Source organism: Rhinatrema bivittatum, chromosome 9, assembly GCF_901001135.1.
Source record: "Rhinatrema bivittatum chromosome 9, aRhiBiv1.1, whole genome shotgun sequence".
NCBI classification, from domain to species: domain Eukaryota; kingdom Metazoa; phylum Chordata; class Amphibia; order Gymnophiona; family Rhinatrematidae; genus Rhinatrema; species Rhinatrema bivittatum.
The window spans coordinates 58,398,515-58,421,968 of record NC_042623.1 but is presented as its reverse complement, the minus strand read 5'-3'; the positions used below and the strand labels follow the sequence as shown (position 1 = coordinate 58,421,968).

At 49.2% G+C, this 23,454-nt stretch overlaps 1 protein-coding gene across 2 annotated transcripts in view; it reads left to right on the top strand.

The window, feature by feature from the left end:
• Positions 1 to 23,454, top strand: part of LRRK2 (leucine rich repeat kinase 2) — a 584,366-nt gene that overhangs the window by 446,204 nt on the left and 114,708 nt on the right. For both annotated transcript variants that reach the window (XM_029617357.1, XM_029617356.1), the window contains one exon: positions 4,841 to 5,001. In XM_029617357.1, the coding sequence (XP_029473217.1) occupies positions 4,841 to 5,001 (161 nt within the window). The remainder of the gene's footprint in view (positions 1 to 4,840; positions 5,002 to 23,454) is intronic.

Here is a 23,454-nt window from a genome sequence, read left to right as displayed (position 1 = left end):
AACAGCTTAAGGACCACACTAAGACTCTATGTCAGCTGTCTCAAACCCCTCAAGAGCCTACTAATCAGTCTTCTTGTCGTCTTCCACGAAGAGATAGATGTTCCTATTACAGGCCACGCAGATACTACCCACACACTTCTAGGGGTAGATCCAGTAGACCTACACAACGCTCTCAAACCAGACAATCCAGGCCTGCTCATCCACAACCTCCTGCACAAATAGGCCCTGCAACAGGCTTTTGAAACAAAGACCAGAGAACAGACCCAACCTTGCAATCCCAAGCCAAATCTACCAGTGGGAGGAAGAATATCTCATTTTCACACAAATTGGCAAAACATAACATCAGATCAATGGGTACTTTCCATAGTCTCTCGAGGATACAAACTAAATTTCACCTCAATTCCTCCAGAATTTCCACCAAAATCCTGCCCACAACAAAATTCTCAACTCCAACAATTACAAGCAGAATTATCCACCCTTCTGAGATCCAGGGCCATACAACCAGTGCCCCATACACAGCAGGGCAGAGGATTCTACTCCCGATAATTCCTCATTCCAAAGAAAACCGGAGGCCTAAGTCCCATCCTAGACCTCAGAAATCTCAACAAATTTCTAAAGAAAGAAAAGTTCAGGATGGTTTCTCTAGGCACCATGCTTCCACTTCTTCAAGCAGGAGATTGGCTTTGTTCTCTGGATCTTCAAGATGCTTACGCTCATATTGCAATATACCCTCCTCATCGCAAGTACCTGCGCTTCACGGTACACCATCAACATTACCAATACAGAGTTCTACCATTTTGACTGGCGTCTGCTCCCAGAGTCTTCACCAAATGTCTAGCGGTCATAGTAGGACACTTGCACAAAGAAGGTGTCCATGTTTTCCCATATCTAGACGACTGGCTCATAAAGAGTCCATCTCAACAAGGAGCAATAACTTCTCTCACTCGAACAGTTGCTCTACTTCACTCCATGGAGTTTCTCATCAATTATCAAAAATCCCATCTCACTCCAACTCATTAGCTTCACTTCATAGGAGCAGAGATGAACACAGATCTAGCAAAGGCTATTCTACCTATAGAACGTGCAGATGCCCTAAGTCTACTAGCAAACTCCATTTCCTTATGGACACAAACCACAGCCCATCAGTTTCTGATACTGCTAGGTCACATGGCCTCCACAGTTCATGTTACACCAATGGCAAGACTTGCCATGCGAGTTGCCCAATGGACTTTAAGATCACAATGGATTGAAGCCATTCAACCACTTCATTATCCAATTCAAGTGACCCACCAACTAAGATCATCTCTACCTTGGTGGACCAACAAAGACAACCTGTGCAAAGGCCTACCTTTCCAACAACCAGTCCCAGAGATTACTTTAACTACAGGTGCATCCACCTTGGGATGGGGAGCTCATGTAGACAATCTCCACACTCAAGGGACTTGGACAAAACTCGAAGCAACATATCAAATCAATTTTCTGGAACTTCAAGCTATACGTTATGCACTGCATGCGTTCAAGGACTGCCTTTCACACAAGACTGTTCTAATCCAAACAGACAACACAGTAGCCATGTGGTACATCAACAAACAGGGAGGCACAGGCTCATACCTCCTTTGCCAAGAAGCTGCACAGATTTGGGGCTGGTCCCTGAATCTCTCAATGTTTCTACGAGCCACTTATCTGGCAGGCATTCACAATGTAGTAGCGGTTTGATTCAGTCGTCAATTCCAACCACACGAATGGCCCCTGGATCCTGCAGTAGCGACCAGGATATTTCAACGTTGGGGTCAACCAACAATAGACCTCTTTGCGTCACATCTGAATCACAAAGTGGACAAATTCTGTTCTCTACACAAACAGAAAAATCAGCCAGCCAAGGACACCTTTGCTCGCCCTTGGAACTCAGGCCTATTATATGCGTATTCTCCAATACCGCTCATAACCAAAACTCTAGTGAAACTACAACAGGACAAAGGGTCCATGATACTCATAGCCCCATATTGGCCTCGACAAGTATGGTTCCCCACGCTGCTAGACCTCTCAGTCAGGGATCCAATTCGTCTGGGAGTAGCTCCCACTGTCATAACTCAGGAACAGGTTTGGTTGCAACATCCCAACCTTCAATCCCTATCCCTGACAGCATGGATGTTGAAAGTTTGATATTACAACCATTCAATCTTTCATCTCATATATCTCAAGTGCTTATAGCTTCATGTAAACCTTCCACACGAAAGAACTATTCTTCTAAATGGAAGAGGTTCACTTTGTGGTGCTCCGAAAAGAACATAAATCCTTTCACTTGCCCCACCACTTTTCTACTAGAATACTTATACCACCTTTCGGAATCTGGTCTCCAGACTTCATCTATAAGAGTACACTTAAATGCAATCTCTGCTTACCATAACAAGATGGGAGATGCACCTATTTCCACACAACCTCTCGTAAGCAGATTTATGAGAGGTTTAACTCACCTTAAACCACCAATTCGACCACCTGTCCCAAAGTGGGATCTGAATGTGGTATTAACAAGACTCATGCGCCCCCCTTTCGAACCCATAGATTCTTGTGATCTTAAATTTCTCACTTGGAAAACTATCTTCCTCACAGCCATTACCTCAGCTAGAAGGGTTAGTGAGTTACAAGCACTTGTAACATATCCACCCTATACTAAGTTCCTACATGACAAAGTGGTTCTACGTACACATCTAAAATTCCTTCCTAAAGTAGTTACGGAATTCCACTTGAATCAATCCATAAATTTACCCATATTCTTTCCAAGGCCTCATTCCCATCCAGGAGAAACAGCCTTGCACACCTTGGACTGCAAGCGTACACTTGCTTTTTATATAGACTGTACTGCAGTCCACAGAAAATCCACTCAACTTTTTGTATCTTATGATCCAAACAAACCGGGTAAAGCAGTGGGTAAACATACTCTCCAACTGGTTAGCAGATTGCATATAGTTTTGCTATGAAAAAGCAGGCCTCCCTCTCCAAGGGCGAGTAAAGGCACACTCAGTAAGAGCAATGGCAACTTCAGTAGCACACTATCATTCAGTGCCAATCCTTGACATATGTAAAGCCGCAACATGGAGTTCTCTTCACACTTTTGCAGCTCATTACTGTTTGGACAAAGAAGGAAGACAAGATTCAGCCTATGGACAATCTGTCTTAAAGAACTTGTTTCCAGTTTAATCCCAACTCCAACTTACTATGATCTTCGGCTAACTCAATCCCAACAATACTTACTGTTATTTCACCACGAATGACTCAGCCTCTAGCTTGCTATTCACCCATATGTGAGGACTAGCATCCTGCTTGTCCTGGGATAAAGCAAAATTGCTTACCTTGTAATAGGTGTCCTCCCAGGACAGCAGGATGTATTCCTCACAGAACCCACCCGCCACCCCGCGGAGTTGGGCCTCATACCTTTATTACTTTATTTTTGCTAACGCTTTTGCTACATACCAGACTGAAGAGAGACACCTGTGGCAGAGAATATCATGGCATGCTGGGCATGCTCAGTGGCCTTTCAGGGCCGGTCAAAAAGTTTCTAGAAACTTTGACAAAAAGGTTTCCTGCGCTGGGCTCCATTCAGTGACGTCACCCATATGTGAGGACTACATCCTGCTGTCCTGGGATAACACCTATTACAAGGTAAGCAATTTTGCTTTACCTGCTGAAAGCGTGCATAGACGTTTTGCATACAGTTAGCCAGAGGTGCAAGAAGGTGCTTCCTGGGGCATGTGTACCTCAGGGGAGGAAAACAACCTGCATAGGTCTCATTTTTCAGCTAGGTGCATTATTTTACACCTGTTTTGAAACCCACAGAAAGAACAGATGTAACATCTGCAGGTATAGACCTTTTAAGCAGAAATTATCCTGTCTACTCAAAATTTCCCCCATAATGTATACTGCTTTTCCACAATTCTTGTTCTCATTTTGTAGCAGGGTGACCTGACATGAATATGGAGGGTTTGAGGGATACAGAAAATTCAGGGTCAGAATTCAGTCTTTAATATCCCCATTTTCTGTGAGACAGCGAGGTCCATGTTCAGTTGGCTAGCAAAGTTAGCCACATAAACTTATCTGGCTAGCTTAGCTGGGATATTCAGCAGCATGCTTATACCACCAGCTAACTTTAAGACTATACTTTGGAAGGCCTAAAGTTAGCCAGGTAATGCCGAAAATTGGCCGGATAGTGCATTCCACTCTGGAATGTTCCATCCTACCCCTGAGTTAGCTGGATAACTTTTAGCTAGATAAACAGTTATATGAGTATCTTGGGGCCAGACAGCACAGCAAGATTTTCAAATCCAACCATACAGCTAAGCCTGAACTTCGCCAGACAAATAGCACTAAATATGGATCTCAGTAGTTATAAAACCTAGTGCTAGAGCAGGAGTCAGCGGCATGTTCAGGGTCTGTCTGGCATTAAAAACTGACATGTAAAGAGAGAGAAATTTACACCATTGTGCACAAATAAAGGATAGCTTCACCTGGATTTAAATATGTAAGTTGCCGTGATACATATAATAAATCTGGTAGTGCACTGTGATCTGCTTCTTGAAGTCCTCTATAGTCATGGCAGTAAAGCTATTATTGAGGCAAGGAATTTATTTTCTGTTGCAGAAACATCATGTGGTGCTTTTTTATTTTATAGCCTTTTTTCAGGTTCAGGTCTATAGAATAGTTGTGCTTTCTAAAAGTTCCCCCCCCCCCCCCCCCCCACACACACACACACAAAATCACAGTTTGTGTAAAATGTGGAATATTTTGTGATGCTTTCCCAGGTTGAGTGTCCTTTTACTGTAATGAGCATGGATTTTCTCTCCAGGTATCTCCACTCGGCCATGATCATTTACCGAGACTTAAAGCCTCATAATGTCCTGCTCTTCACCCTCTATCCCAATGCAGCAGTCATTGCCAAGATTGCAGACTATGGGATTGCTCAGTATTGTTGTAGGATGGGGATTAAAACTTCCGAAGGCACACCAGGTAGGAATGCAGAAGAACGCTCTGAAAGAAAAAAAAAGTTCCTGAAGTATCTTGATTGCAGGCTTGCAGATGGTTGCCGTAAAATGCTTTGCCTCAGCAACTATGTCTGACTAACCACAACATTTTGAGCCAGAGTTTGCATGGCCCAAATCTTTGTATCTTTGGGTGTATTATTTGTGATGCAAGTTGCTAATATTTTCCTTGATACATTTTGCCACTATGCAAGGCCCTTGCTAGGCTACGTGTGAGAGAATGGTTTATTATTTTTGGGTTCACCATTAAACAATTAATTACTAGAGATGAGCTTTGTATTTTTGTACCGTGTCGTTTTTTGAATTGGACGCTTTGGGGTAAAGTTCATTTTTCCTCGGTTAGTTTTCTGGAAAAACGAACAAAAAACTAAGCGGGGAAAAATGAAACGGGCCCAAAAAACGACACGGGAAAACGAAGCTCAAAAACACCCTCCCCAAGCATTAAAATTTACTATAATACATTAAATATAATCTTCCCCCACCATCCCGATCCCTCCCCAAGACCTACTAACGTCCCTGGTGGTTCAGCGGGGTCCAGTGAGCGATTTCTCCCTCCGTGCCGTCGGGCTGTCGGGCCTGCCTCGCATCAAAATGGCACCGATAGCCTTTGACCTACTATGTCACAGGGGCTACCGGTGCCATTAGTCAGCCCCTGTCACATGGTAGGAGCAATGGATGGCCGGCAGGAGGGTCCCCCAAGACTTGCCAAAAGTCCCTGGTGGTCCAGCGGGGGTCCGGAAGCGATCTCCTGCACTCGGGCCGTCGGCTGCCAGTAATCAAATTGGCACCGATAACCTTTGCCCTCACTATGTCACAGGGGCTACTGGTGCCATTGGTCAGCCCCTGTCACATGGTAGGAGCACAAGATGGCGCTGGCCATCCGTTGCTCCTACCATGTCACAGGGGCTGACCAATGGCACCGGTAGCCCCTGTGACATAGTAGGTCAAAGGCTATCTGCGCCATTTTGATGCGAGGTAGACCCGACGGCACTTGGGGAGGGATCGGGATGGTGGAGGGGGGGGGGGTTGTATTATAGTAAATTTTGATGCTTGGGATGGTTTTTTATTAAAAAAAAAAAAAATGTGCCCCTCCCCCCGTACAAACCCGAAAAACAAATTTTCACTGAAGTTCAGGGAAAATCCATTTCAGGGTTCGGGGCCTCCGACCCATGACGAATTAGGCAATTTCATAGAAATTGCCATGCTGGGTCAGACCAAGGGTCCATCAAGCCCAGCATCCTGTTTCCAACAGAGGCCAATTGCCTAATTCGTGATAACCGAATGCACATCTCTATTAATTACTCAGCCATGAATGGTAAGAAAGGATTAAACTGTTTGCGGTAAACTCTTCTTTTACCCAATGAAAAAGCTCACTACATGTTACTGCACTCAACTCTCTTTAAATACTCAGGATCTCGTGCTTTGCCATGAATTTCCATAAGCACGTAGGATAAGCTGATAGACTTGTGAAACCAGATCTGAGCAATCTTTTGGTCTTTTCCCATAGATATAGAATGGGAGAAAAAGCTTTAGTGACTCAAGCCCTTTGTTATTTGCAGTAGATTCTCCACACACTACAATCGTAGCACAGACAGTGCTCTTCTATCATCCGTGATGCATGTCTATCCCGTCTGGGCATAACAGGCTGAGCTGGATTTGTTTGTTATTGCTTCATATTACTTGATGGTATATCTTTTTATTTCTTTTCCCCTATTTTATATTTCCCAGTAGACTTCTGTCCACTGTCTGTCATTTTACAGATTCCCCCCCCCCCCCCCCCCCCCATTTTCTGCTATATTACCTCTTTTAATAAGTCAAGTACTCTAAATAACCTCATAGAAGTCCATATTCAGACACAGTCCAGATAGCAAAGTTACCCCTAGATTCATCAAAATGCTATAATATCACATGCATAACACCCAGGGTGTATTTAGGGTAATTTTTAGAATTATAGCGCTTTGCATAGTGTGAGAGGGAGAGAGACTGAGACTATGTATAAGGCCCTCATAGTAGTCAATTATTTATATCTCTTTCTCTGTACGTACGAGGATCAGTCCAGACAGTGGGTTATGTCCCCCTTCCAGCAGATGGAGTCAGAGAAAACTTTGAAGGGTGCTTCCTTATAAGGCAGTGCACCCTCTGTTAATCCTCAGTATTATCCCAGGACAAGCAGGATGCTAGTCCTCACATATGGGTGACGTCATTGACGGAGCCCTATCGCGGGAAAAACTTCTGTCAAAGTTTCTAGAAACTTTTGACTGGCAGCCTGAGGCTACTGAGCATGCCCAGCATGCCATAATATTCTCTGCCACAGGGGTCTCACTCCAGTTTCGTTTTTTCCGCGCTGCTATCAGCATCACGGTAACCGGAGCCCTCTGAGTTTCCACTCAGTATTTTGACTAAAAAAGTCATATTTTCTTCAAATCTCCCTCACGGGTCTCACTTCATTTGACACTTCATCGGCTGGTGAAGTAAATTTCTTTTTAAAATTTTTCAAATTCGTGCTTGAATTTTCTTCAGTCATTGACGGCCGTCGATGACATTATGGCGTCTGGGTTCAAAAAATGCCCGACCTGTAATCGCACAATGTCGATTACTGACCCGCACTTGGAATGTGTACGCTGCTTGGGTGAACAACATGATATCTCCTCTTGTGAAAAATGTCAGGAGATGACACCCAAAGGCAGAAAACTGCGTCAAGAAAAAATTCAACAACTTTTCAGTCTGCAGTTCCCTGTACGTACCAGGATCAGTCCAGACTCCTGGGTTTTGCCCCCCCTCTAGCAGATGGAGACAGAAGTTTATAAACAAAAAACTCCGCCTACATATAGGCTGGTGCCACCTACAGTCTGGCAGTATTCTTCTGTCTCCTAGCAGGTGGAGAGGGTGCAAAATCCTACAGTCTGTTGAGGGCCTAGTTTATTAGGTGGTGTTAAAAAAAAAAAAAAAAGAATAGGACTTTTGTGGTAGGACGGTAGGTGTTTTTCTTTGTTTGTGCTCTGGGAAGGGACCGCAGAGGCTTGCCTGCTGGTCCCAATCCCCGCCTCCCAGGGGAAGGTAGGGTCCTGAGGGGACCGTTCCTCCTGGTAGAGGCCGCCGAGGAGTGGGGGAGCCCCACGTACCGGCTTGACAGGGCTGGGGGTGATACCGGGGGTCCCGGCTCACTCCCCCCAGCCGGATCCGGATCCGAGGTAAGCAGCATATAAAAAAAAAAAAAACAAAAAAAACAAAAACTTTTGTTGGATTTTGTTTGGCTGTGTGTGTGGTGTGCTTGTACCTCGCGGCTGGGGGCTCGGCGATCCGGGGAGGAAATTTTGTCTTTCTTGCTTCTTTTCTCCGATCTCCGCGGCGTTTTTGCACATGCCTCGGCAGGCTTCGTGTCGGGCCTGCGGGTCCGCGGCAGGGCGGCTGTCGTGCGACAGTCTTTGTTCCGCGTGCGTGGGCGGCGGAGAAGGAGGGTCGGCGGTGCCTTCGGCGTCTCGGCGGGGTAGGCACGACTGCGAGGTAGCAGCGTTCCCGGAGCGGACGGCTGCGAGTTCGTCAGGGACGGCGGCCATTTTGCCAGCATTTTCGGCGGGAACGGCGGCCATTTTCTCAGCACGGGCAGCACAAGTTAGCGCGGGCCGGCAGACCAGCGCACAGGTGCGGGACCCGCCGCGTTTGTCCCCCCAGAGGGTGTCTGGAAGCGAAGAAGGGCCTTTAGGGTCCAGGTCTCCTGGGGATGATTCCCCCGAGGATGGGGAAGAGGAGGAGGGGTCATCGGACTCCTCATTTAACTCGCGGTTCGTGTTACTTATGCATAAGGCGTTTAAAGCACGCCGCCTGGCTCGGAAGAGAGGTCTGGGGGTCCCCGCTTCTGAGAGCGGAGCGCCAGCGGTCAAGGCCCCAAAATCCAGCACGGGGGGAGGGGGGCTGTCTAGGCCCCGGCCCAGGCCAAGGCCTCTTCGTTCCAGGGGGGCGGAGGGGCCTTCGCTCTCCTCGTCGGAGTCGGAGGCGCTGGCGGATCCGGAGGAGGATCTGGACTGTCCATCCCAGCCCCCGAGGGGGGTTGAGGGGGATGAAGAGCCGGAGCCTAAGGATGCAGGGACACTGCACGCTACGGATGGGGACGATCCGAAGGTAGTTCGGTTGTTCCATAGGGATGAGCTAGGGCCCCTCATCCCGGAAATCCTGGGGGAACTGGGAATCCCACTTCCCCAGGTAGAATCTCGTCTGGGTCAGACGGATCCGGTTGTCTTGGGCCTCAGGGGTCCCTCGTCGGCTTTTCCACTACATTTCTCGGCATCGGATTTGATGTTAAAGGAGTGGGATACTCCGGATTTAGGACTCAAGGTAGCTAAGGCTATGGATAAGTTATATCCACTGCCGGAGGACGTGTTGGAACTTTTGCGCCTGCCAAAACTTGATTCGGCGGTGGCGGCGGTTACCAAAAAGACCACCATCCCAGTAACGGGAGGTACGGCTCTCAAAGATATACAGGATAGGAAGTTAGAGGTTCAACTGAAGCGTATTTTTGAGGTCTCGGCGTTGGGAATCCGGGCCGCGGTTTGTAGTAATTTTTCGTTGCGAGCCGGTTTACGCTGGGCACAGCAGCTGTTGGCGAATGAGTCTCTATCGACGGATGAGGCGAGACAGGCGAGTCGATTGGAGGCGGTCATCGTGTATAGTGCGGACGCCTTTTATGATCTCCTGCGCACTTCGGCACGGACCATGGTCTCGGCGGTAGCGGCGCGGCGACTGTTGTGGCTTCGCCATTGGGCGGCGGATGGTACCTCCAAGGCTAGGTTAGGCTCCCTTCCCTTTAAGGGGAAGTTGCTCTTTGGTAAGGAGTTGGAGGATATCCTGGAATCCTTGGGGGAGAATAAAGCGCACCGTTTACCGGAGGATAGATACCGTTTCCGGGGTGCTCCAGCCGCTCGGCCGCGGTTTCGTGGGGGCCGTAGAACTCGTGCAGCGCGAGGATCGAACTCTTCGTTCCGTCACGGTGCGGCCCGCCAACAATCGTACTCGCAGTCCTTTCGTGGGCGTCGATTCGGCCGTCCGGGGGCCAGTCCGGCTGTGCAGGGCAGTAAGCCAGCACAATGAAGTGAGGCCGGTCCGTTCCTCGGTTCCCCCGGTTGGAGGCAGGTTAAGCCGGTTTTACGAGGAATGGACCAAGATTACGTCGGATCAGTGGGTCCTAGAGGTGATAAAACACGGCTACGCGTTAGATTTTTCGCGCCGTCCGGCTCCAAGTTTTCTGGTGTCCCCTTGCGGGTTTTCAGAAAAGCGCCGGGCGGTGCGGGAGACTCTGGCGCGCTTGCGCGACCTCGGGGCCGTCGTTCCGGTGCCGACCGGCGAACTCCGACAGGGCCGGTATTCCATTTATTTCGTGGTACCCAAGAAGGAGGGGACGTTTCGTCCCATTCTCGACTTGAAGAGTGTCAACAAGTGCCTAAGGGTTCCGCGTTTTCGAATGGAAACTTTGCGGTCCGTGATCGCGTCGGTCAGAAAAGGAGAGTTTATGGCCTCTCTGGACCTCACAGAGGCGTACCTGCACATTGGGATTCGACGGGAGCACCAACGGTTTCTCCGTTTTGCAGTACTGGGGCAACATTACCAGTTTCAAGCGTTGCCATTTGGCCTCGCAACTGCCCCGCGCACGTTCACCAAGATTATGGTGGTGGTGGCGGCGAGACTCCGCCAGGAGGGGCTGTTGGTGCATCCATACTTGGACGATTGGCTGATTCGGGCCAAGTCAAGGACTCTTTGTCAGCTGGCGATTCAGCGGGTGCTTCACCTGTTACGCTCCCTGGGCTGGGTGGTCAACCTGGCCAAGAGTCATCTGGTGCCGTCGCAATCCCTGGAGTATTTGGGGGCGGTGTTCAACACGTGTCAAGGCACGGTGGCCCTAACGCAAGAGCGTATCCTCAAACTACAGGGGCAAATTCGCAGGTTGTTGCGCAAACCGGTCCCAGTGGTCTGGGACTATCTGCAGGTCTTGGGCTCTATGAATTCCACGCTAGAGTTAGTTCCATGGGCGTTTGCGCATATGCGTCCCTTGCAGTCCGCGTTGCTCTCCCGCTGGAGCCCGGTCTCGGAGGAATTTTTCCTCAGCCTGCCATTGACCCAGGACGCCAGAGACAGCTTGCCGTGGTGGCTCTGCCAGGAAAACTTGAGTCGCGGGGTTTCGTTGGAAACTCCGTCGTGGACGGTGGTTACCACGGATGCCAGTCTGCTCGGTTGGGGAGCAGTCTGTCTCGGTCAAGCGGTTCAGGGAACATGGTCGGCTCGGGAGGCGTCGTGGTCCATCAATCGGTTGGAAACTCGAGCGGTGCGATTAGCTCTGGTGAGGTTCCTCCCGCTTCTCCGCGGGCGTTCGGTCAGGATTCTGTCGGACAATGCCACCACGGTGGCTTATATCAATCGGCAGGGGGGAACCCGGAGTCAGCCGGTAGCGGCAGAAGCTCGGTCGTTGATGATATGGGCGGAGGCCCATTTGAGCAGTATCGCGGCTTCCCACATAGCCGGGGTGGAAAACGTCCAGGCGGATTTTCTCAGTCGGCATTGGTTAGATCCCGGGGAATGGGAGCTCGCGGAGGACGCCTTCAGGCTCATTTGCGATCGGTGGGGCACACCGGCGGTAGACCTGATGGCCACGTTCCGCAATGCAAAGGCTCCTCGATTCTTCTCTCGTCGACGGGAGACGTTGGCGGAAGGAGTGGATGCACTGGTAGTTCAGTGGCCGAGGGATGTGTTGCTCTACGTGTTTCCTCCGTGGCCGCTCATCGGACGGGTGCTGCGTCGCATAGAGCAGCACCCGGCGGAGGTGATCGTGGTAGCTCCAGAATGGCCAAGGAGGCCCTGGTTCGCGGATCTGGTGAATCTGGCGGTCGAGGGGCCACTTCGGTTTCCGTTTCTGCCGGATCTCCTACATCAGGGGCCCGTTTGTTTCGACCTGGTGCATCGCTTTTGTCTAGCGGCATGGCTTTTGAGAGGCAGCGGTTGAGCTCTAAAGGGTACGCGGCTTCCGTGGTATCCACGCTGTTGCAGTCCCGAAAGAAATCTACGTCTCTGGCGTACGTGCGCGTGTGGCGACAGTTTGAGACTTGGTGTGTGCATCGCGGCACAGCACCTACCCGGGCGACTATCCCAGATATTCTGCTGTTTCTCCAGGATGGGTTGGCTAAGGGCCTGTCCTGTAGTTCTTTGCGGGTGCAAGTGGCAGCGCAAGGATCTTTGCGGGGGCGGGTGCACGGAGTTTCGGTAGCGCAGCATCCGGATGTGGTGCGTTTCCTTCGGGGGGCAAAACAGTTACGCCCTCCGTTTCGTCCTCCGTGTCCGTCTTGGAATTTGAATGTGGTTCTTAAGGCGCTGTGTAAGGCACCGTTTGAGCCTCTGCGGCACGTCACTCTTAAGGACTTGACGCTCAAGGTAGTATTTTTGGTGGCCATGGCATCGGCGAGGCGGATTTCTGAGCTGCAGGCTCTGTCTTGTCGGGAACCTTTTCTGAGGATTTCGGATTCAGGAGTCTCCTTGCGTACTGTGCCGTCTTTTTTACCAAAGGTGGTCTCGTCCTTTCACGTCAATCAGACGGTGGAGTTGCCATCGTTTGGTCAGGTGCAGTCTTCGGATCCCTTGGCTAGGGACCTGCGGAAGCTGGATGTTCGGCGCGCCTTGTTGCACTATTTGGAGATCACTAATGTGTTCAGAGTCTCCGATCATCTGTTCGTCCTCTATGGTGGTCCCAGGCGAGGTAAAGCGGCCTCCAAGACTACAATTGCTCGTTGGTTGAAGGAAACCATTCGCTCCGCATATTTGTTGGCGGGGAGACCATTACCGGTGGGGCTGAAAGCCCACTCTACTCGCGCCCAGGCTGCATCCTGGGCGGAATGCCAACATATCCCTACAGAGGAAATCTGTAGGGCGGCCACTTGGAAGTCAGTCCATACTTTTGCCCGGCACTATCGTTTGGATGTGAAGGCGCCAGAGTCGTCGGGGTTTGGAGAAGGGGTGCTTAGAGCAGGCCTCTCCGGCTCCCACCCTCAGTAAGGTAAGCTCTGGTACATCCCAGGAGTCTGGACTGATCCTGGTACGTACAGGGAAAAGAAAATTAGGTTCTTACCTTTTGCTAATTTTCGTTCCTGTAGTACCGAGGATCAGTCCAGAGTCCCGCCCAGTATTGCGGTTGCGGTTGTCTGCCGGAAGAGGATGTGTGGTCTGTGTGCTGTTTCTGGAATATGTTTTTTTGTTTGTTGGTTGCCTCGAGTTCGGTACCCAGTTGGGTGGAGTTAAGCTTCAGTTTGGCTTAGTTTGGAGGTAATCTTCAGTGTTCTTTGGGTTATTTGTTGCGGGTTATCCTGCTACTTTGACATTCAGTAATACTGCCAGACTGTAGGTGGCACCAGCCTATATGTAGGCGGAGTTTTTTGTTTATAAACTTCTGTCTCCATCTGCTAGAGGGGGGGCAAAACCCAGGAGTCTGGACTGATCCTCGGTACTACAGGAACGAAAATTAGCAAAAGGTAAGAACCTAATTTTCTTTTAATTCCTACACCTTCCACTTCATCGCAGTCATCACCGGTGGGAGCCCCTAAAAAGGTTTTGCTTAAAAAACGCCGACCGGACGGATCGGGCGACAGACCTTCACCTACACCATCAACGGCATCGATTCGATCAGTTATCGAGGTAAGACCTAAACACAAACACCGCCATCGACATGCCTCGGCCTCGCCGTCCCTATCTGCCCGCGGGGAACCGACTGAAAAACGGGCCAAACATGAAGACACCCTGATGCCCACAAGGCCCATCGCGGTAGACACACTCACACCGCAACCTGTCTTGTCCCCGCATCCACCGAAGCCGATTCCTTCCCCGATTCCACAGGACATCGCATTGCTTATCCGAGAAACCGTTTTGCAAGCTGTGAAAGATCACCTTCCAGTGCTTCCACCGATGCCAGAGACATCGCCGATGCCGGTGACGTCTTCTTCGTCCACGACATCACCGATGCAACCAGTACAGACGGTGACAACAATACCGGGAACTCTCCCGATGCCGGGCACCGTCCCCATGCCAGGAACTCTCCCGATGCCAGGCACCGTCCCCATGCCGGGAACTCTCCCGATGCCGGGCACCGTCCCCATGCCGGGAACTCTCCCGATACCGAGCACCGTCCCGTTGCCGGACACTGTCTCGATGCCTGGAACTACTCCGAGACCGGACACCGTCCCGATGCTGGGTTTTGCCTCGATGACGGAAATTGGTCCGATGACATCAGCATTCCTAAAACCAGGAACTTTCACCATGACATCGGAAATAACAACTATTCCTCCGATGCCAACATCGATGTTTTCCTCTGCCTCACAGACATCATCGATGCTAACTGCTCCATCATCTCAAAAACCATCGATGCCAGTCCTGAAATCCTCGATGCCATCGACGTCACACACAATGGCAACGATGCCACTTCCTTCTGGACAACATCTATCATCAGAAGCTGCATTATATACAGCCATTCAAAAAAGATATCAGGATTTGATAGATTCCTTACCTTCCAATCCACAGCAAGAGGAATCTCAACCTGAAGAACCAATACCAGGACCATCTAGATTGCCTCCTCCATTACCAACAGGGAAAACAGTATTAGACACTCCAGATTATGACACCTGGAGTGATTCTCAGTCAGTCACTTCAGAAACATTCATGTCTGATCCTTCCCCACTACACCCTAGGAAGCGATCTCCACCAGAGGATCTTTCTTTCTCTTCTTTTATTCAAGACATGGCTGACTCCATACCTTTCAAGCTAGAGTCAGAACAAGACATCCGTCACCAAACGCTAGAGGTTCTACAATTTCTCAACCCACCTAAACAAATTATGGCAATTCCCATACATGAGGTATTGCTCCAACTTCAACAACGAATGTGGGAACATCCATGTTCGGTTCCCCCAATCAATAGAAGGATGGACTCCACATACTTAGTACAAGCGGCACCTGGTTTTCAAAGGTCACAACTTTCTCATAATTCAGTGGTGGTAGAATCTGGCCAGAAGAAGGCGAAAAGGACAAGAATTCACTCGTCCAACCACCCAGGAAAGGACAACAGGTTTCTTGACTCACTAGGCCGCAAAGTATTTCAGGGTGCAATGTTAGCTTCAAGGATAGCTTCTTATCAACTATATTTTACACAATACCAGCGAAACCTCTGGAAGCAGATGGAGGATTTCATCCCATCTCTACCACAAGAACTTAGAGAACCTGCCCAAAGCCTCATTAATAAAGCTTTTGAAGCTGGAAAACATGAGGTAAGAGCTGCGTATGAGTCATTTGAAACATCCTCAAGAGTGGCAGCTGCAGGTATTAGTGCCAGAAGGTGGGCCTGGCTTAAAGCCTCAGACCTACGAACGGAAGTCCAGGAAAAATTGGTGGACCTCCCTTGCACAGGAGAAAATTTATTTGGTGCAAAAGTTCAAGAGGCAGTGTCTCAATTAAAAGAATACAATGAGACATTGAGACAGCTATCCTCTCTTCCTCAGGATTCTGCTGTCCATACTACCCGGCGAACTCAAAGGAGAGACATCAGGAGACCTTATTATCATCAGAAACGATTTTATCCTCCTTCAAGTAGACCTAGACAATCCAGGCCTCAGCACAGAGCACAAACTCGCCAGCAGAGAGCACTAGACCTCAGCCCACTACACAACCCAGTCCTGCGGCGGGCTTTTGAGAAGATACCCAGAGAGCTAAGCCTTTCCATGAATCCTCGACCAGAACTCCCAGTAGGAGGCAGATTGTCACAATTTCTCAACAATTGGATAACAGTAACCACAGACCAATGGGTTATATCCATAATATCTCGAGGATACCAACTCAATTTCCTCTCCATTCCTACAGAGTTTCCACCATCTCAGATTCATCTCAACTCACAACACATGCCTCAACTACAAATGGAATTATCCACCCTTCTGAAATCCAGGGCTGTAGAACCGGTGCCCCGGACTAGGCAGGGCAGAGGATTCTATTCCCATTATTTCCTCATTCCAAAGAAAACCGGAGGCTACGTCCCATCCAAGACCTCAGAAATCTCAAGAAATTTCTAAAAAAAGAAAAGTTCAGGATGGTTTCTCTAGGCACCATGCTTCCACTTCTTAAAAAAGAAGATTGGCTTTGCTCTCTGGATCTTCAGGATGCGTATGCTCACATTCCAATATTCCCTCCACATCGCAAGTACCTACGCTTCATGGTAGGCCACCGGCACTTTCAATACAGAGTTCTGCCATTCGGTCTCGCCTCTGCTCCCAGAGTATTCACCAAATGTCTGGCAGTAGTAGCAGCACACTTGCACAAACAAAGGTGTCCATGTTTTCCCATACCTCGACGACTGGCTCATCAGAAGTCAGTCTCATCAAGGAGCAATAACTTCTCTCAACCAAACGATTGCTCTACTTCACTCCATGGGTTTTCTCATCAATTATCAAAAATCCCATCTTACACCATCGCACATGCTCCAATTTATAGGAGCAGAACTAAACACAGTTTTTGCAAAGGCCTTTTTACCCGAGGATCGAGCAGACACGCTTTCCCTATTGGCAAACTCGATCCACCTCAAGACACAAGCAACAGCTCATCGATTTCTAACCTTACTCGGCCAAATGGCCTCTACAGTTCATGTCACTCCTATGGCAAGACTTGCCATGAGGGTCACTCAATGGACTCTAAGATCACAATGGATCCAATCCATTCAACCATTATATTCTCCAATTCAAGTAACCCACCAGCTGCGCTCGTCTCTTCTTTGGTGGGTAAACAAGGACAATTTGTGCAAGGGTCTACCCTTTCAACAACCAGTCCCACAGATAACGTTAACTACAGATGCATCCACCTTGGGTTGGGGAGCTCATGTAGACAATCTCCACACTCAAGGGACTTGGACAAAACTCGAAGCAACATATTTATTTATTTATTTATTTAAATGCTTTTAAAATATACCGACATTCATAGGACACATCATGCCGGTTCACAATCAACATTGCAAAGGGGGAACTTCAAGCTATACGTTGTGCGCTGCATGCGTTCAAGGACTGCCTTTCACACAAGACTGTTCTCATCCAAACAGACAACACAGTGGCCATGTGGTACATCAACAAAAAGGAGGCACGGGTTCCTATCTCCTTTGTCAAGAAGCTGCGCAGATTTGGGACTGGGCCCTGAATCACTCAATTCTTCTCAAGGCCACTTATCTGCCAGGCATTCACAACGTACTGGCGGATCGACTCAGTCATCAATTCCAACCACACGAATGGTCCCTGGTTCCCTCAGTAGCAACCAGGATTTTTCAACGTTGGGGACAGCCAACAATAGACCTCTTTGCGTCACATCTGAATCGCAAAGTGGACAAATTCTGTTCTCTGCACAAACACAAGAACCAGCCAGCCAAGGACGCCTTTGCTCGCCCTTGGAACTCAGGCCTACTATACGCTTATCCTCCGATGCTGCTCATAACCAAAACTCTAGTGAAGCTACAACAGGGACAAGAGGACCATGATTCTCATAGCCCCGTATTGGCCTCGACAAGTATGGTTTCCCACACTTCTAGACCTCTCGACCAAGGATCCGATTCGTCTGGGGGTAGCTCCCACTCTCATAACTCAGGATCAGGGTCAGTTGCACCATCCCAACCTTCAATCCCTATCCCTGACAGCATGGATGTTGAAAGCTTGATTTTACAACCACTCAATCTTTCATCCAATGTCTCTCAAGTAATTATAGCTTCACGAAAGCCTTCCACAAGAAAAAACTACTCTTCAAAATGGAAGAGATTTACTATCTGGTGCAAACAAAACAATATAGATCCATTTACTTGCCCCATCACTTCCCTACTAGACTACTTGTACCATCTCTCAGACTCTGGCCTTCAGACTTCATCAGTAAGAGTACATTTAAGTGCAATCTCAGCTTACCATAACAAAATAGGAGATGCACCAATCGCCAATCAACCTCTTATCAGTAGGTTTATGAGAGAGGTTGACTCAACTTAAGCCACCAATTCGGCCACCAGTCACAGAATGGGACCTGAATCTGGTATTAGCAAGACTTATGCATTCTCCTTTCGAACCCATAGATTCCTGTGATCTAAAATTTCTCACATGGAAGACTATCTTCCTCATAGCTATTACCTCAGCTAGAAGAGTCAGTGAGTTACAAGCACTTGTAACCTATGGCCCCCTACACAAAAGTTTTCAATGATAGGGTGGTTCTCCGTACACATCCGAAATTCCTTCCCAAAGTAGTTACGGAATTCCACTTGAACCAATCCATAGTTTTGCCCACATTCTTCCCAAGGCCCCATTCTCACCAAGGAGAACAGGCTTTACATACTTTGGACTGTAAACGTGCTCTCTCCTATTTAACCCGCTCGGCAGTCCACAGAAAGTCAAATCAACTTTTTGTCTCTTATGATCCAAACAAACCAGGGAAAGCAGTGGGTAAACATACTCTCTCCAATTGGCTAACAGATTGCATACAGTTTTGTTATGAAAAAGCAGGCCTTCCTCTCCAAGGACAAGTAAAGGCACATTCAGTAAGAGCAATGTCAACCTCAGTTGCACACTACCGTTCAGTGCCAATCCTTGATATATGCAAAGCAGCAACATGGAGTTCTCTTTACACCTTTGCAGCTCATTACTGTTTGGACAAACAAGGATGACAAGATTCAGCCTTTGGGCAATCTGTCTTAAAGAACTTGTTTCCAGTTTAAAACCAACTCCTTCTACAACCAACCTGCTATGATCTTCGGCTGACTGATTTCAACAACAATACTTCAATGTGGCCTCAATACAAAATGACTCAGCCTCTAGCTCGCTAATCACCCAAAAAAAAAAAAAAATAGTCCAACATCAGATCCTCGATCAGCCATACTCCCCTCCAGATCTAACCACGTCAGATCTGAACAACACACCTGTTTTAAGACTCCTTCTCAGATTATCAGTCTCCTTTTACTCATGCACTACTCGGACTGCACAGCAACAAGGTCTATGTACCCACATATCACTATTTAGACTACCCCTCTAATTATTCAAGATATATACTCAGGCCTTAAACATCCTTTGTATTTATCCACGTCCTGTTGACGAGTTATTAGTATTATTATAGTCTATGTTATATTTAAAATTTGTATTATTTATTTATATTTTATATGATATGTTATATGTTATATGTTACTCATATGTCAAGAAACGCTGTTTAATGTAACGCCTTTATTGCGACAGTTTTGTTCTATGTAAACCGACCTGATTCGATACTTGTATTGAGAATGCCGGTATATAAAAATCCGAAATAAATAAATAAATAATATGTGAGGACTAGCATCCTGCTTGTCCTGGGATAAAGCAAAATTGCTTACCTTGTAATAGGTGTTATCCCAGGACAGCAGGATGTAGTCCTCACGAAACCCACCCGCTACCCCGCGGAGTTGGGTCTCATAATTTTTATTATTTATTTTTGCCAAAGCTTATTGCTACACATGAAACTGGAGTGAGACCCCTGTGGCAGAGAATATTATGGCATGCTGGGCATGCTCAGTAGCCTCAGGCTGCCAGTCAAAAGTTTCTAGAAACTTTGACAGAAGTTTTTCCTGCGATAGGGCTCCGTCAATGATGTCACCCATATGTGAGGACTACATCCTGCTGTCCTGGGATAACACCTATTACAAGGTAAGCAATTTTGCTTTCTCCTGACTCCAGCAGATGACAGTGGCTGAACTTTGTTCCCCATTCAGATTTCTGGAAAGCTAATTTAGGGATCTTTCTCTATTTTTCTTTGGCTTTCTTCTGTTTGGATGGATCAAGTTTGATTATTTACAAAAAAAAAAAAGGGACTTGCATTTCATTGTTTGTAGAGAGCTATACTGTAGCATCAGCTTCTGGTTTAGTGGGAGCATTCTATAGCTTGCAAGCAGAACTATTTGCAGCTCTCCCCTTTCCCTGACTGTTTGCGGGGGTAAGTTATATTTATTTCCTTCTTTACAGGCTATTTCCTCTCTCCCTCTCTCGGGGGTGCAAGTTGGTGGTCCAACCTTTCCCCCTTTAGCTGCTATTCGATCTGCTGCCCTGAGATGCCGTTTTCCTCGGGGCAACCTGCACAGAGAGGCATTATTCCTCTGTGCCTTTGCATCAACAGGTCGCTGAGAGTTAGAGAGTGCAGGACTGAAGCGGAGGCTCTTCCCACTTCTCGCAGCCACGAGCCTGGTGAGAGTGAGGGAGAGCAGGCCTGAAGCGGAGGCTCTTCCCGCTTCTCGCAGCCATAAGCCCTGCCTGTTTCTCGTGTGGAAAAATCAGCTGATTCCCTCGTGGCTCCTTCAGGGATTCCCATGCCGTGATCTTCCAGGTGCTGTGCATGCGGGGAGCCCGGTTTGCGGCTATCCCGAGAGGGGATTTGCACAGGTTGCCCCCCTGGTGGGGAGGGTCCATCGCAGCAGACGAGACGCTCTGGTTCCCGTTTTCAGGCGCGCCTCGAGGAACAGGGGGCCAGCCCCGATCCCGCTGAGCGTGGGAACGGCGGCTATTTTGAGTTCAGGCTCTGCTGCCCCCGCGCTGCCTGGAGAGAATCAGGATGCGATTTTTTTTTTTCATTTCTGACGCCGATTCTGACGCCCGTTCATCCTCTTGAACCTTTTCCTCCGACAGGGGATTCCCTCATGTTGCCTCCCTCGGGGCCACCTCCATTTTCCACAGACTTTGTTCTCCTGCTTCGCAACGCTTACCTGGCCAGGATGGGTCAGCACCAGGATTTACTGGCAGGGCCTCCCCCTCCCAAACTACCTAGGATGGCCGAACCTCCAGGTGCCCTGGGGAGTGCCCAAGGGTCAGGGGCCCCGGGAACAGGGTCCCACTGGCCACCCCAGGTTCTTCTATGGTCCAATTGGTGCACCCTTCTACAGGGGGGGGTCAGATCCTCCTCAGGACCCAGACTCGGATGAGTCCTCGTCTATGGCTCAAATGGAAGGGGACGATCCTAGAGTTCTGCGGATCTTCCAGAGGGATGAGTTGGACTCCGTCATCCCACATATACTGCAGGAATTGGACATTGAGGTCCCACAGGATCCTCCTGAGCCTACTCCACTGGTGAAGAAAGGGGACCCTCTCCTGGCTGGTCAATGTCCTTCGTGTAGGTCTTTTCCTTCCCATCCTACTTTCCCCCAACTGTTATCCAGGGAATGGGATTCCCCGGAGGCCTCCCTCAAGGTTGGCAGAGCTATGAAAAAGCTATACCCTTTCCCAGATGACTTTCTGGAGCTTCTTAAGGTTCCTAAAGCAGACTCGGCGGTCTCTGCGGTGACGAAGAGAACTACCATTCCAGTGATGGGAGGCACAGCCCTGCGAGACCTTCAGGATAGAAAGCTGGAAGTGTATCTCAAGAGTATCTTTGAGGTGTCCGCTCTGGGGGTCAGGGCGGCCATTTGTAGCTCCCTTGCTCAGCGGGCAGGCCTCCGCTGGGTCCAACAGCTGCTCAGCTCCCAAGAGCCGCCTCATGAGGAAGCACGACAGGCAGACCACCTGGAGGCCATCATAGCATATGGAGCAGATGCTCTGTATGACCTTCTCCGAGTCTTGGCCAGATATATGGTGTCTGCAGTCTCGGCTAGACGCCTCCTCTGGCTCTGCAATTGGTCGGCGGATTCTTCTTCCAAGGCGCAGTTGGGATCCCTACCCTTCAAGGGGAAGCTACTCTTCGTGGAAAACCTGGATTAGATTATCAAGTACCTCGGAGAGAATAAGGTACATAAACTGCCAGAGGATTGTCCTAGATCGTCTGGGTTGTTCAGTTCCACCAGAAGCCGATTCAGGAGCCAATGACGTTTCCGCCAAGGCTTGCAGCCGATCGTCAGCCATCTTCACGGTCCCAATCCTGGGCTCATTCCTTTCAAGGCCGAAGACAGACCCGGAATGGGGCCCAAGGGGCACCTTCCAAGTCTTCACAATGAAGCTATGCCGGCTCACTCCCTGATTCCTAGGATAGAGGGACGTCTCTCTCTCTCTTCTATGAGGAGTGGGTCAACATTACGTCAGATCAGTGGGTCCTGGATATTCTAAAGCATGGCTATGCATTAGAATTTGCTCAACCTCTAAGAGACAAGTTCCTCTTCTCCCCATGTGGTCCGGTACAGAAGCAACTCATAGTATGGCAGACACTTGACAGGCTTCTGGCTCTCAGAGCAATTCGTCCGGTTCCTCCAATGGAAGTAGGAAGGGGCCATTATTTGGTCTACTTCATAATCCCCAAGAAGGAAGATTCCTTCTGCCCGATCTTGGACCTCAAGATGGTCAACAGGGCCCTCAAGGTTCCCCACTTCTGGATGGAAACCTTGCACTCAGTGATAGCGGTGGTGCACACTGGAGAATTTTTGGCCTCCTTGGATCTGACAGAGGCTTATCTGCACATTCCCATCCTCCAGGTGCATCAGCGTTTTCTTTGGTTCAAGATCCTGGGACAGCATTTCCAATTCCAGGCCCTGCCCTTTGGACTAGTGACCGCCCCCCGGACCTTCACGAAAGTGATGGTCATGGTAGCCACAGCGGGAGGGAATCTTGGTCCACCCATACCTGGATGACTGGCTCATTCGAGCAAAGTCCTCGGCCCAGTGCCAGCAGGCGATCGACAGGGTGTTGAATCTCCCTCGGTTGGGTGGTCAACTTCACCAAGAGCAGCCTTTCTCCATCTCAGTCTCTGGATTCCCTGGGAGCGCGCTTCGACACAGCGCTGAGCAAGGTGTCCCTGCTCCCGGACAGGGCTCAGGTGCTCATAGCTCAGGTACGATGATTCACTTGTCTTTCTCTACCCATGGCTTGGGATTACCTCCAGGTCCTAGAATCCATGGCGTTTGCGCACATGCGCCCCTTACAAAGAGCATTACTCTCCCGCTGGAAGCCGGTGTATCGGGACTTCCAGGTCATCCTCCCGCTCCCACAGGGGGCCAAGGACAGTCTCTCGTGGTGGCTCAACCTACATCATCTCCTGCAGGGTGTGCCCTTGGAAATCCCAGAGTGGGTGATTGTCACGACGGATGCCAGTCTCTCCGGCTGCGGAGCAGTGTGTCAGATGAGATCTGCGCAGGGGAAGTGGATGCCGTTTCAAGCAACCTGCCCAATCAATCGCTTGGAGACCACAGTGGTACGTCTGGCATTGAAATGTTTCTTGTCTCTCATCCGTCGTCAAGCAGTCCGGATACTGTCAGACAACGCAACTACTGTAGCATACGTCAATCGCCAAGGGGGCACGAGGAGCTGGCATGTCTCTCGGGAGGGGGCACGAGGAGCCGGCATGTCTCTCAGGAGATGGACAAGTTGATGGCATGGGCAGAGGTTCACCTTTCCTGCCTAGCGGCTTCCCACATCACAGGAGTAGACAACGTTCAAGCCGACTTCCTGAGTCATCAACATA